Here is a 13,829-nt window from a genome sequence, read left to right as displayed (position 1 = left end):
ATAATTAATTACAATTATATTTAACTCTACTTCTCTCGAGCGATTATAACCGTAAAAATTTTGTATGATCGTCAATGGTAAATAATTTATCTATAACAATCCATTTTTATCTAAATCCTTCTCCAATCTGATAAGATAATTTTAATATCTAATTAATTCTAGCACAAAATATTCTCAACATTCGATCTTTCATCCCCAAAATTCTTTCAATAAACTAGCAACTATCTATTTTCGCTTGGAAATTTCGTAGCTATCAACTTAAAAAATACGAGCATCTCATTGTCAGATCGATCGGCGAGGGCGTAAGTCGTAAAGAATAACGTGGAGATGGGGAGCTCGTTTGCGTTTAAAGTTTATCACACGCGATGTTGACGAGTAATAATCGAGGGATTCTACGTTAAATCGAAATACGGGATACTAGATTTATATAGAATATTTTTTTTCTCCACGATAGTACATTTTGCAAGACGAGATAACGCGGAAATTTCCAACCTCTTTCGACGATTATTATTCACGATATATCGTTTCGACTCTGCTTATCGAAGCTATCGAAATAAAATAATGGAGAGAATGTATGATTAATTCGATGTTATTGATAATTTTGAAAAAAATATAAGGATATTTTCGAATATTTTTCGTCTGTGATAAAAGAAAATTTGCGATCAATACTTAAAAAAAAATTACATTCAGCATCTCCAATAAAAAAAAAAATTCAAATCGTCAAATGTAATTTCCAAAAAAGGGGAAAAAATCCAACTGATCTACACGTGTAATTTAATAAATAAAATAAAAAATAAAATGCGCCAGAAAAAAATCCTACACTATTCCCTTGTGAAAAATATCCCTAGTATATCCAACTATGAAAGAATGAATTCACAGAGGAGCCACAATATTTATTGCAACAAAACACTTTCGTGCCTATCACAATAATTCCATCTCTTACGAGACACGAGTTAGACCTATTGTTCTACGAGTAACACCGTCACCTTGCAACTTTCTTTGAACGTGGAATGTGCATGGAGTCGCGCCTAGTGGAAAGTTCAAGCCTTCCCCATAAAGTAACTAAATAGGGCGAAACTTATGATTTATCAGGGCGCCACCTACTAATGGACGAAATTGTGTGAATGCACGGTTATGTGGAACGAGTTTGTTATTATTTTAAAGTAAAAGGTGTTGTAAGAAGATACACTTTAGGAAAATTCAAGGGTTGTTGTTCGATATTTGTTGAAAGAAATGTTTAGAGATTTTTTGGATTAAGAGGAAGTGATTTGGAGGAAGAATTTCTTTACAGAAATTCTTTTGATTGTTGATGTTTTTTTTTTTTTAAATAAAAACAGGAAGAAACGAAACAGAAGAACATCGAAATATTTCTTCTCCCCTTGAAAAAGGAAAAAAGTAGTATTTCGATCTTTCTTCATCCTTGTTTTTCTCATTAATCCTTTCGAAATTAATTTTTCTTTCAACGACGAGAAAGATAATCCAACAGATAACTCTAAACCTCAACATATATCCTTATCCTGTGAAATAAATTATAACAATTCTATCCTTCAAATAAATCGAATATATATCTCTCTTATAAACTATCTCACACTGACAAACAATACCATCCTGTCGAGCAAACTTTGGATTTGATAATTAACAACAAATAAGTAACTTCTCCAACCACTCCTCCAAAAATCAATTAACGTCATTCAAAGGTTGCCTACGGTATTCCACGCAACATAACTTATCCCCAACAATGAAACGAAGAAATTTCACAAGCTGATCACTTCAAGACTTCTCTCGGGCCCCGACAACCGTCTCGCTTCCGCGCCTCGTCTCGTCCAATTTCCGTTTTCGATTTATTCGCGCCGTCAAATACCGTTCAATTAACTTCTTCTGCGAGTAAAATGAACGTGGGAAAGACGGCAGGCTGCGGAGATAGAGGAAAAGAGACGGAGAAAAAAGAATGTGAAAGAGACGAAGGGAAAAAAAGAGGGAGAGAAAGAGAGAGAGAAGGAGAGAAAGATCGAAAGCAACGCGAGTGCGCATAAAGGATTAAAAGGAGAGTAACAGGTTCCGCTTTCACTACTGGACACTATATCTCGAGCAAGTGAGTTTGCTCGAGCGATAGCGTGAAATTCTTAGGAAATGGCGTGACCATAAAGTGTTTTCGAGATCGTTCACCGCGTTGGTAACCAACATGGTTGGAAATATAGGCTATTGGATATTTATCAACATTATGTATCGATGGCCAGATGATTGGCGGAGAGAAATTTTGAAAAGGATGGAAGGAAACGATACAGTTGATAAAGAAAAAGAAGAAAAAAAAAATTAAAAGTAAAATTTCCTTTTGTGAGAAGAAGATTAGTGAATTATTCTTACTCTGCACTGAGGAAGAGAAAAATTCTGTTTGTAAAAAAAAAAAAGGAAAAGGAAGCATTGAGAAATTTGACTACTGTGAGAGAAAATGTCGAAGAAAGAAAGAATGGAGGTATCGATGGTATCAACGTTATATTGTCAGAAGAAGAATTATTTTATTTGAAGTAAATAATAAAGCAAGAGATTTATTTGCGGTCAACATTGATAGAGAAATATAAAGGGAAACGTTGAACAATCGGGTGAATTTGGAACGTTGTTACTTGGGCGAGGGTGTTTAATTAGAGACACCTTCGCGACAAGGTAACGAAATTCTGAAGGGATTTGGGTCGAGTGGAGACGTGACCCAAAACGTGCTCTCGAAACATGTTAATTCCTTTGTGATCTTTTCGCCGTATAATCTAGAGATCGTGCCACGATCGCTGCCAGTTTAATTTTGGTATTTACACGACGATCCTTCTGCAAAGATAGCCCCCCGTTAATCTTTGAGATGCAGATTCATTTTGATTAAACGAATAATAAAACCGAGGAAATTTATTTATGAAAGGATTTTATTGCGATTTATCGCGAAAAAAAGGAAAAAAGGAAAAAGAAATATGAAAATACGAACAATGTGATAATACTTTATAAGTAATAACAATTCTATTCTTTTTTATAAGATCAATACAGCACGTTATACAAATTTACAACCCCCTCCCCCCCCCCCCCTTCTCCACCTTCACTGCTCGTTCATTCCCAAAATGGAATGTGAAACAATGGATTTAACGGTAATCTCGTGTTATGTAAATTATATATCTCACGCACACGGGTCGTTATCCCGAATCCAATTGAATCGTTTAACAGTTTTGCCCCCGAAGTACGATTCGTCGAAATGTTTGTTCAAACATAGTTTTGTCTAATTTCGCACAATTGTGCCCGAGACACGATTAAAACAAGGTTTCTGGCGAGTTGAATTAATCCGCTTCCTGTTTTTTTTTATAGACACCAACTATTTCTCGTTTTAACTAAAGAATATATATATATGTTTAATTTTAATCAATATGAAATTAACACTTTTCTTGGATATATAAATTTTATACAGATCAAATTTTGTAGAAGATCCGTGTCTTTTTTAATTAAAAAAAATGTTTTCCATTTCAAGAATGCAATAAAATATCATCGAGTGAAACAAAAAATCTTTTTTAAAAAAATATTCAATTTAACGAATAAACAGTCGCGATGGAAGAATAATAAGTAAGAAGTCCCTTCATCGAAGGTGGAGGAGGCAAGTGATGGACAGTTAATTAGAGAGTTTACCATCGAGTCAAGACAGACATCTTTCCTTAACTCAGTCAACTCACTGTCTTGCAGAAATTGTCGAACGATAATATTTTTCAATTCTCCCCTTTCGATCATCTTGCTCGAGAATATAATTTCAAATAATACGCATTCAAATATAATTTTATTTATTTATTACACCATATGATACGGCGTAATAATTAATTTTTCGAAATATTCCAGGTCTTTATTATTTTTTTGGGAGAAAGATCGAGAGACTCTGGCATAACAGATTTAACCTAGGAGTTTACGCGAGAATGGATGCGTTCAATCGGCTAAGAGAACATCCACGTTGAAATCTGCATAATCAAGGTCCTCGGGAGGGTACATCCTGTGTCCAGACTCCGTGGCAATCTCCGTGGATTAAACACGGAGTTCTTACCACGGTCCATCGTGCCACAACACAGTGCCTCGACACTCGAAGGGAATTGGAAAACTACTTCAGAATTTACAATTAGTTTGATGGAAGGATGGTTGATGGTGCAACAAGTACGAATCTTCCTGTGTCAATTCTACCTTTTCGAATATCTAATTCTTTTTCTTTTCCTTTCTAATTCTAATTGTATACTCTCAGACATAATTATTATTGACGATTGTCGATCGAAAGATGATACGAAAATTCTGAATTCTATCATTTTTTAGTAATTAATGTGCTGTTCATATTCGTTCGAAAGAAAATTATTCTTAATATAAGCCGTTCAATATCATTTAAATATATTGAAAATTCGCTGTTCACGAGTGAATACCTTTTTTCAAAGATTTGCAAGAAAGAATATATCGCGCGACAAAAAGTTAATTAAAAAAAAAAAAAAATCAATTTTCTATCGAATACTTTTAAAGCTCGAATCGATCCCATTCAATGTAAAATCAATTCAATTCCCGGCGAATTCACGCTCGCGCCGAAATCTCGCGAATTTCATAATAACAAAACAAAAAGCACGGATCGCCGATAATTAAACGGCAGTCGCAGTTATCAACTATTCCAAACATGGGAACCGGTTATATATATATGTATATATAAAAAAAAAAAAAAAGAAACGAACGATATAAACTGTTCCAAAGAAGAAAATTCAATTTTGGCGAGAGCCGCGAAACGTTCGAAGCGAAAATACCGTTTCCTCTCTCTCTCTCGATTTTTGATTAAATATATACCCCTGTTTTCGAAAACAGCCGCTTGTTTCTACCGCAAAAACGGAGGAGGGGAGAGAGGTAAACGGTTCGATGGATTTACTAATTAAAAATGGAAATTAAAAGACTCGAGGGGTTGGTCGGCAGCAGGAAGACTTGGCTGGCTCACGAAAATTGTGGCGGGAACGTTTAACTTATTGTTGTCCCCGGCTGCGTAAACTTTTCGACTTGGCAACGTAAATAAACAAAAACAAAAACAAAAAAAGAAAAAAAAAACAACACTCCCTTTAAACCCGATGTCGCGTATATATTTTTCTCATATCCCTCCCTATTCTCGACGAGCTAACTCTTTGCATAGGTTTTAATCAACCTATTTCCCTTTTTAGGAAGATTTTTCACTACGGTCGGGCAAGATCCTCCTCCAAGAGAAGAAAAGATATTTCCTTTACCTTCCTTTAACTGTATGGAAATGTAGAATTGTCAGAATTGAATTGAAGAAAATTAAATTCCATATGGAATAAATTCAGAGGACACCCACCCTTCGAAAAACCCTCCGTTCTCCTTCCTCCAGACCAACTCTATTCTAAATATATATATATATATTCATAATTATACTACGCTCACTCATTTGAAAAAAAAAAAAAAAAAAGAGAGATCCACGCCCAATTAACCTTAAATCCTCTCCCTCCCCTCCCTACAATGACCGGCATCTCTTCACCAGCTGACTCGCCACGTCTGATTGAACAACGCGGGATCCAATTAACCATCGGCCAATTTCATTCTTCCACGATATTAACCCTTTCAACCGTTAAAAATACACCGAGGAAAAATACGATTCCACGTCGAGTTGTCGATCGAGGGAACTCGATCGATCGAACATATATATATATATATACATATTTTTTTTTTAGGGCTTCGATTCGATCGAAGGGAAGGGCGAGACGTTATTTTCGTGATAACCCGCGCGCGCGGATCGATGGTTTAAGGCCGCCATTATTGGTCGTCGTGCCTGTGCGGATCCATTGTTTATGGTGCATTTAGCGGATAAACAGCGAATTGAAGCAAATACGATGGGCAGGGGGTGGCGGTGGTGGGGGGATCGATCGGTTATAGGGGGTGGGTGGTAGCGCGGCGCGTTATTGCCACGTCACGAAATCGTGGTGTATAGTAAATGCCATGCATGTTTAATCAGTCAGAATTATGGCTCGTCATGTAGCAGTTTTAACGGATCATCTCGTCGCTACGCGATCGCCCATCCCGTTTTATTATTGTCTCCCCCCCTCTCTTCGTTTCATTTTTGAGGGAAATGGAGGAAGAGAGAGAGAGAGAGAGAGAGAGAGGGAGGGAGGGAGGAAAAAGAGGATAGTTAACGATCAAGCGACGTTGTCGTTTTGAAAACCGAACTGAATGACAGAAAAGTGTCATAAAAAATGTCCGTGCGTGGCGCGCATGTTTTATGGGTGATTAATCGGAAACGATCGCTGTCCGGGTAATTAGTTTTCGAGCGTCGTTGATGGAGCGATATATAAAGTGGCGATATGAGAGCACGATTCCACGCTCGTTTTAACCAAACCCCTCCCCTCCCTTCTCCCTCCCCTGTTATCCAAAGGATGGCGACGCGAAATCCGGACGGAAATACCTTGGAAAAAATTGTCCGCTCTGTCCGTCGACTTGCGACGCCTTCGTTGGGCGGCGTTCAAGAGAAAGAAATGTTGAGAATTTTTTAACTTTTTAATAAAAGTTTGGATTAAAAGGATATTCTTGAGGTTGACTCTTGGCAAAGATTTGGAAAACGCGCAACGATTATATTAGCATAGTCCGAAACGAAAGAGCGAAAAATAAATAAATCGACCGATATTTGGAATTTTTATCTACCTTGTCTGCCTGTATTTAACCGTGGATTTTAATCATGGAAGGATATTTCAATTTTTCCCCCCCCCTCCTCTACCTCTTACTTTTAACGCGCGCGTGTGTGTATATGGGTGTGTATATGCGCGCCACGTTAAAGGAAAGAGGAAATTACACGGTTATAGACAGTCAGCCCGCGAACTGGCGCTGCACGAGTGGGGAAACAGTTTCAACAGTCGATATTTCCGCGGCCATGTTTTCCTTCGGACTTATTAATTCGCGAATTCGACCGCAGTTTGCCCGGCTTGGGCTTTTAATCTTTGTCCAATTAATTATTAAATCTGCCCCTAATTAAAGACTCGAAATACAAACGTTTCTTTCGCGTTTTCCGCGACCAGAAGAAAGTAATTTAACACGGTTCCCATATTATTCCCCCTCCGCCCTTCCCTCTCCTCCTATTTTTAAACACATCCTCTTTTCATTACCACAATGGGTAATATTGTTTTGCAAGAAATGTTTCGGATGGAAAGCTTTGTGAAGAAAATTGATCGATACGATGATGTTGTGAAGACAATTCTGATCTGAAATAATTCTTCTTAAAATTTTCATACAAGATAGATACGTGAAGACGAGGATCGCGAATGTTTAATTAACCCACGAATTAACACTCTGTAAAACGTGAAATTTGCTCGGTTGGAAATCGTCTCTGGAATCGAGTTTCAAGAAGCTTTCGAGTTTCGTTTCAGAAATTCAGAAATAGCATATATATATATATATATATATATATATATTTCCACGCGAGAATCTTGATTTAGAATTGTGCACGACTCTCTATAACATTCCTTAATATATAAAAATTGACGGAGCATAAAATAAATATTTTATATCTCGATCGAGTTCTTTTTTGAAATTCGTAAAAAAAATTAAAGTTCATATCACTTTTCATTCGTTTCTATTAAAAGTAAAATTATTCCTTGGTTATTAATTTATTGCTAAATAAGGGAATAAATAATATTAAAGAATTAAAATAAAAATATATATTCGTTTGTCACAATTATAAATCTCGTCTCTCTGCAATGACATCTAGGATGAACTCTCTCTGCCAGAGATCAAGACAAAATACCCTTTTTCCCGGAATTATATTAAGGGAATTAAGCGTTGATGATTCGTTCATACAGAGCAGGGGTAATTTTTTTTTTTTCTTTTTCCATTCAATCTGGGATAACACCTAATGGAGAACATTAATAATTGCCACGTGTTTCGAAAGCGGATTTGCTTGGTAATACGACGCAACTGTGGATACGATCGAATATGTTCGAAATTTCGTCATTCATCCGTCTATGGAATATACCTGTTCGAAATAATTTCTAATAAATTCTATAATTCTATATTATTTTTTTTTAATCGATATTTCTCCTCCTTTGTCCTTGTTATTTACTTTTCAATTATTCTCTATACCGTGATATTTCAGCTATTCGAAAAGCATTCGAATTAAAATGAAATATATTAGAATAATTATATATTATTACTGAATTGGAAAAAAAAAAAGTTCTTCACTTTGCTTCTATATTTTTATATCAATAAAAATTTCCATCTCTTTTCATTTTGTTTCTAATTTTTATATTTGCATTTTTCTGGCTAATGAACAATTTGGAGAAGATACTCGAATTTATCTAATTAATTATTAAAAAAAAAAAAAAAAAAAAAAGGAAAAAAAAAAGAAAACACAGTGTCGATAAAGTGAATTTATGGAGAAGTAATTCCTTTGTCCTTTGATATTTTCTGTTTGAATTCCAATTTGATACGTTGGCGATAAAATTTCCACTTACAATTAGAGCATCCACTCGAATCAATTATTACGATACTTTAGCCCCCCTCCTCTCCCCCCTCGAATGTAAAAAGCGGAATTTCTCCCTTATGAGAGAAGGATCCCGATTTATATTTTTTTAACGAGCAAAAGCAGCTACGAGTGGCAACTCATCGTTGAAATATATAACGATCATCGATGTATTTCACCCCTCGAACGCTGGGGTTGCTAAGTGTTCGAGGGCACAAACGTCCCTTCTTAATGCTTGCGTAGAAAGAATATTATAATCAGACGAAAATCAATCAGAATTGATGTGATTCTTTCTCGATTTCCGAATGTTTCATAACTCTTTTAAATTATTATTATTATTTTTTTAAAGAAACGCGAGAATGGCAAATATTTTGCGATATTACAATTATTTTTATCCGCAGAATTGAAACACGATATTTAAAAACATTAACATTTTCATTTATAATATTTCTAAAAAATATTCTATCACTGTCTTAAAAAAAAAAAAGATCTTTTTCATATTCGAAAGAAATTCGTGGTTTGAAAAAATATCTAATTGAAACTAAAAATAATTTTATTAGAATTATCAAGAAAATAAATCGATCAAATCAGAACATCTTCGTATTCCTTTTTTCACACAATTTTAAATAAAATTGTTAAACACGAGATATTAATTAAAAGTATACCTTAAAGCAAGAAAAAAAAAAATCGTATGTTTAGAAACGTAATTTTCTTTTTGTACGAGAACCGTGTGATACGTGATCGACGTGAAGTACCCATCTCGTAAAAACGAGTCGAAAGCATTTTAACGAAAGCAGGAAATATTGGATCCGGAAGAAAGACGAATAGCAATCTTCTTTCGGGACATTTGAGCATTCTGGGTGTAGCGATAGGAGTTCGAGGAGGAAACCAAGGAGGGGCGAGGAAAGAAAGGGTTGGAAAGTTTTCCAAAGCTGGTCGAATTTTACAAGCGAATTCGGTTAATCCGGTATGGAACTTTGAAATCGGACGATCCATCAACAGAAAAATACTTGGTCAACTGTGAAAACCGAAGGAGAAATTTTTACGAGGGATGTAAAAGTTGGATAGTTAGACGAGATGGTTTGGATGGAAAAATAGAATTGCATTGCAAGCTGTTTGAAATTTTGAATAACAGAACAAATAATGAAAAAAAAAAAAAAAAAAAATAGAAAAAATTAATATACAAGAAAAATTCGTGATTGCAATTGCGTGTAATTGAAGGATCGATTAAATTTGATTTTGAAAATGAACTTTTTTCGAAAAGTAATATTTTAGGGAGATCATGATGATCGAATCGATCAAATTCGAATTCTGAAATCATTGACTCGTGCTACTAGTATTCTTAACCTTAGTCATACTAAAAATTTCAAAAAAAAAATTCTTTTCTTATTCAATTTTCAAAGGTTTTTACTTTCGTATTCATCTCATATATTATACGCGGATTTATTATGCTCGGAAGATGTGTCTCTTAATCAAGGATAGTGCATGTGGTTTATGCAAGACACGGTTTCTATCATTTTCTTCGGGAATTCGGAGACATGATTGAGTAACTGTTCTCGTGAAATTTACATAGAACGAAGATTCGGAAATCTTTGTCGTCTCAAGATATAAATAAAATAAAAAAAAAAAAAAAAAGAATCTAATAAATCTAAACAATTGATATCATTTAATAATAATTTTTTTAAGAATTCAACAAATTCTATCGATATTTATAAAATATTTATCTCTACTGTGAACGATTAAAAAATTCCAAATCTAAAAATATTTCAGAAATATCGATGAATAATATAAATTTTAAACAAAAATTTTAAAGTCTTACGAGTTTCTTCGAAAATGAGACAACGTTTTCGAGCATGATCACGCTCAAAACGTTATAGAACTCGCATGGCAGAGAGACTGAAAGTTCACTTCCGTCTAAGGATACCGTTTCGAACTGAATTTCTGAACTCATCGACATGTTTGAATGACGGCAGACAAATGGCGTATAACTGTGCGCCAGAATTCACGATGAAATTCTAATGCGTTGTACTATATTCCCTTATACATCTTTAGTTGAACTTAACTTAAACCGATTATACACTTCTCACGAAAACTTGTGAACTTGTGAATTTTCGCGAAAAAGGTTTGGACGAGAGTCGAAAGAAATTCTATTTCGTTGCGAAATTTATAGAAAAATAATTAGTAAAGATTATTAAAAATGTTATATATGATTAAAGTTATTATAATAATTAAATGTATATAATTATGTTTGCATAGAAACTGATTTATTATAATTTTATTAAAAGCATTTGCACATTTTTAATAATGTTTACTAATTCTAGTGTTAATATTAAGATAAATATTATAGAAAATGAATTATTATTAATTCATTATACTTGAACATTACTAAAAAATAAAAGAAATAAAAGATTAAATACTAGATATTTTATGTAACGTTCGATTATGAGATACTCTTACCATTTTAACACATGCCATTTTGTAGATTATTGAGCCAGTGTTGCAAGATGTATACATACCTGAAACAAAAAAAGAAAAGACACGTTAGTTTGAGAGAAAGAGAATTTTGAATGAAATTTTACTACTATATTTACTCGAATATTATATATATAAAATATACAATAAATATAAAAAAAACAAATTTTACTAGAAAAATTTTCTTTACTTGCAAATTAATATTGATTAGAATATTAAATGATTTTTTTGTCTCTACCGATAGCAAAGTAAGAAACTTTATAATTAACCGCAAAGTTTAGATGTTCAATAATAGAAGAGCATGAATAATACAATGGCAATAAAAGCTTTCAGCCCTTCTGAAGGGACGACTTCAATTAAACGTCTGAAACTTTATTTTTGTGCTTTCTTAAAATAGAGAAGACATTTCTAATTTCAAAAGTGTTTTAAAAATGTTCGAATAATTCAAAAACCACGACTTTTTACGTTAAAATTCTTTGATTAATTTCGTGAAATCATACATACTAGCATACTTAAATAAAATATCACAAACTTTACTTTTCCATTAATTTTCTTTATTTTTTTTTAATTTCTTTCTCATGGAAAAGGAAACAATAAATATAGCGATATTTCGTTTGATCGTAATCTCGATCTATCGATCGATCCTTCTCACGCCTTAATCTTCTCGCGAAATATTTAACAAACGAGAAAAAAAAAAAAAAAGCAAAATGTTACACCATTATATATTTTATCAGAAATTCCATTGGAATTACTCTCGAACACGTGTTCGATCGTTTCAACGCTCGCTTTCGAATTTGCATAATTAGGAGATCGGATTAAAACAAGAAATATTATATACATATATAGAAACATTAAAATCATTTGAGGAAATAAATTATTTCACGAATGGAAGAACAAACCTTGAACTATTCTTGCCTCGATCTTTTTACTATCAAATTCCATTCTAATTTAAAAAAATCGACAAACCTCGAACATCGACAACGAATCCTTGACAAAACTTTCGTTTTTTTCCCCCCTTTCTTTCTTCCTTCAACTCGTTTGAACGCACTTTTCGAACAGTGTCGGACATCTTGGAATCATCAACAGCTTTCCAAGCGACAACAAAGAAAAACTTCCGCCTTGTCATCTGATCATTCGTGAACAAATTCTAAAAGGCTAAAGCCTGGGTAATCGATCTCTCGAAGACGGAACTTTTAATTGGTCGGCGAACTGCGACGACGAGGTGCATGGATAACGAGCACACGCGACCAGCGCATTCAATTGTCTCGCGATACAGCAAGAATCTCTCTTTTCATTCGAGAGTTGGAATACGAGTTTCTCGAGAATTCTGATGGGTTATTCCTGTCTTTGGATCGTTAGATTGCTTTTGTGCCTTTCAGAACGATGATCGATTTGAAATTATAGCGAATCGAACAGAAATGTTAATTTGCCTTTTATTTTTCACAAATTTTACCTCTAACCTTTAAAATCGATGGAAAAGTAAAATTCGTGATATTTTATTTAAGTACTATTAATACGTATGTAATGATTTCACGAAAATTGAATCAAAGAATGTTTGATGTAAAAAGTGAGAAAAGGTCAGAATGATCAATATATCGAAGACATTTTTTCTTTCCTTTTGGAAAAATTTAAAATTTTGAAAATACATAAGATTCTATTAAATGTTAAAATTCGTCTCGAAAGGGTTTAAACATATCCAAATTTTTATATTTATACCTTTTTCTTTTATCTTTCCCTCATCTGTCTATTAATCGATCACAGAGAGATCGGTGTAAGAATAAGAAGACGCATTGCAAAGTGCTATTCTCTTTTCTAACCGTAAATCCCTTTCACTTTTTACCGATTTACTAATCAGAAATCTCAACAAGATTTCACATTTTTAATTTCGAAATGATGATTTATTTCCAATATATATTTTCGCATCGTGCACGCATTTCATCACTTTTACGAGTCAAAGGTAAAAAGTTTTACTTGGGGGGGAGGGACTGTGAAGAAACGTAAAAATTCCTAGGAACATCGACTCGAAATTTTAAACTGGATACAAGAAATAGAGCGTGGGACAAGGGAATTGCAACCGAAAGTTCATAACTCGATATTCCTAAGGCGATACTCGAAAGGAGGCGTGCGATAAAAGTGAAATGTTGCACGTTTGAATAAATACAAATCGTATGTAAATTCGTTGGTATGGGTCCAACCATGATATCGTAAGAGCAAGATAATTTTGAGAAAATTTCTCACGGTTAATTTTATTAAATTATCCGAATATCTTATTCGTGACTTGAGAAGTAATATAGAGAAGTAATATTGATTCGCGAAACAAACCTATTTTTATTTATAATTGGAATAATATATTTCTTAAAAATATAACGATAATATTAAGACATTAAACGAATTGAGAACGATCGAGAAAAGAGGAGGAAAATAATTCGTTACGAATTCGTTCGATCGATCGATATACAAATCGGTTGCAGCACACGGTGTTAAATAATTACTAAATAAACTTTACTCTGTAAATTAATTTACAGATCCATAATTAACTTGGAATTTTAATCAACGGATGATATCAAAATTAAAACGCTCATCCAATTAAATTACACATCAAAAGTTAAATAAGTTAATTTAAAATTTTAATCAGCATCGGAAATTAAAATATTAATATTACATATATTCTCGATTGTTAACACGAAACGCGATGCTTTTTTTTTTATGTAACTTTAAGAAATATCATGGAGGGGGAGGGTGGTGCAACGGAGTGTAAATTAACGCAAGCAAGCAGGAGATATATAAAAGAAATGAAGGACGTGTAATTAAAATATCTATCGCGAATACCGTGACGACGTGTACAAATAAAAAAAAAAAAAAAAAAAAT

General features: G+C 33.7%; 1 protein-coding gene across 3 annotated transcripts in view; it reads right to left on the bottom strand.

The window, feature by feature from the left end:
- Positions 1-13,829, bottom strand: part of LOC122716248 (RING finger protein 17) — a 216,587-nt gene that overhangs the window by 109,690 nt on the left and 93,068 nt on the right. Inside the window, exon 1 of one of the 3 annotated variants that reach the window (XM_043939147.1) lies at positions 10,946-10,971. The exons of the other annotated variants lie outside the window; for them this stretch is intronic. Coding sequence (XP_043795082.1) covers positions 10,946-10,963 — 18 coding nt within the window. The 5' untranslated portion in view covers positions 10,964-10,971. Of the gene's footprint in view, positions 1-10,945; positions 10,972-13,829 lie in introns of those variants that run through there. 3 annotated transcript variants of the gene reach the window in all.

This window comes from Apis laboriosa, unplaced genomic scaffold (genome assembly GCF_014066325.1).
Source record: "Apis laboriosa isolate Shangri-la unplaced genomic scaffold, ASM1406632v1 scaffold43_cov150, whole genome shotgun sequence".
NCBI classification, from domain to species: Eukaryota; Metazoa; Arthropoda; class Insecta; order Hymenoptera; family Apidae; genus Apis; species Apis laboriosa.
Note: the sequence above shows the minus strand (reverse complement) of the source record. Positions and strands in the feature narration are given on the sequence as shown.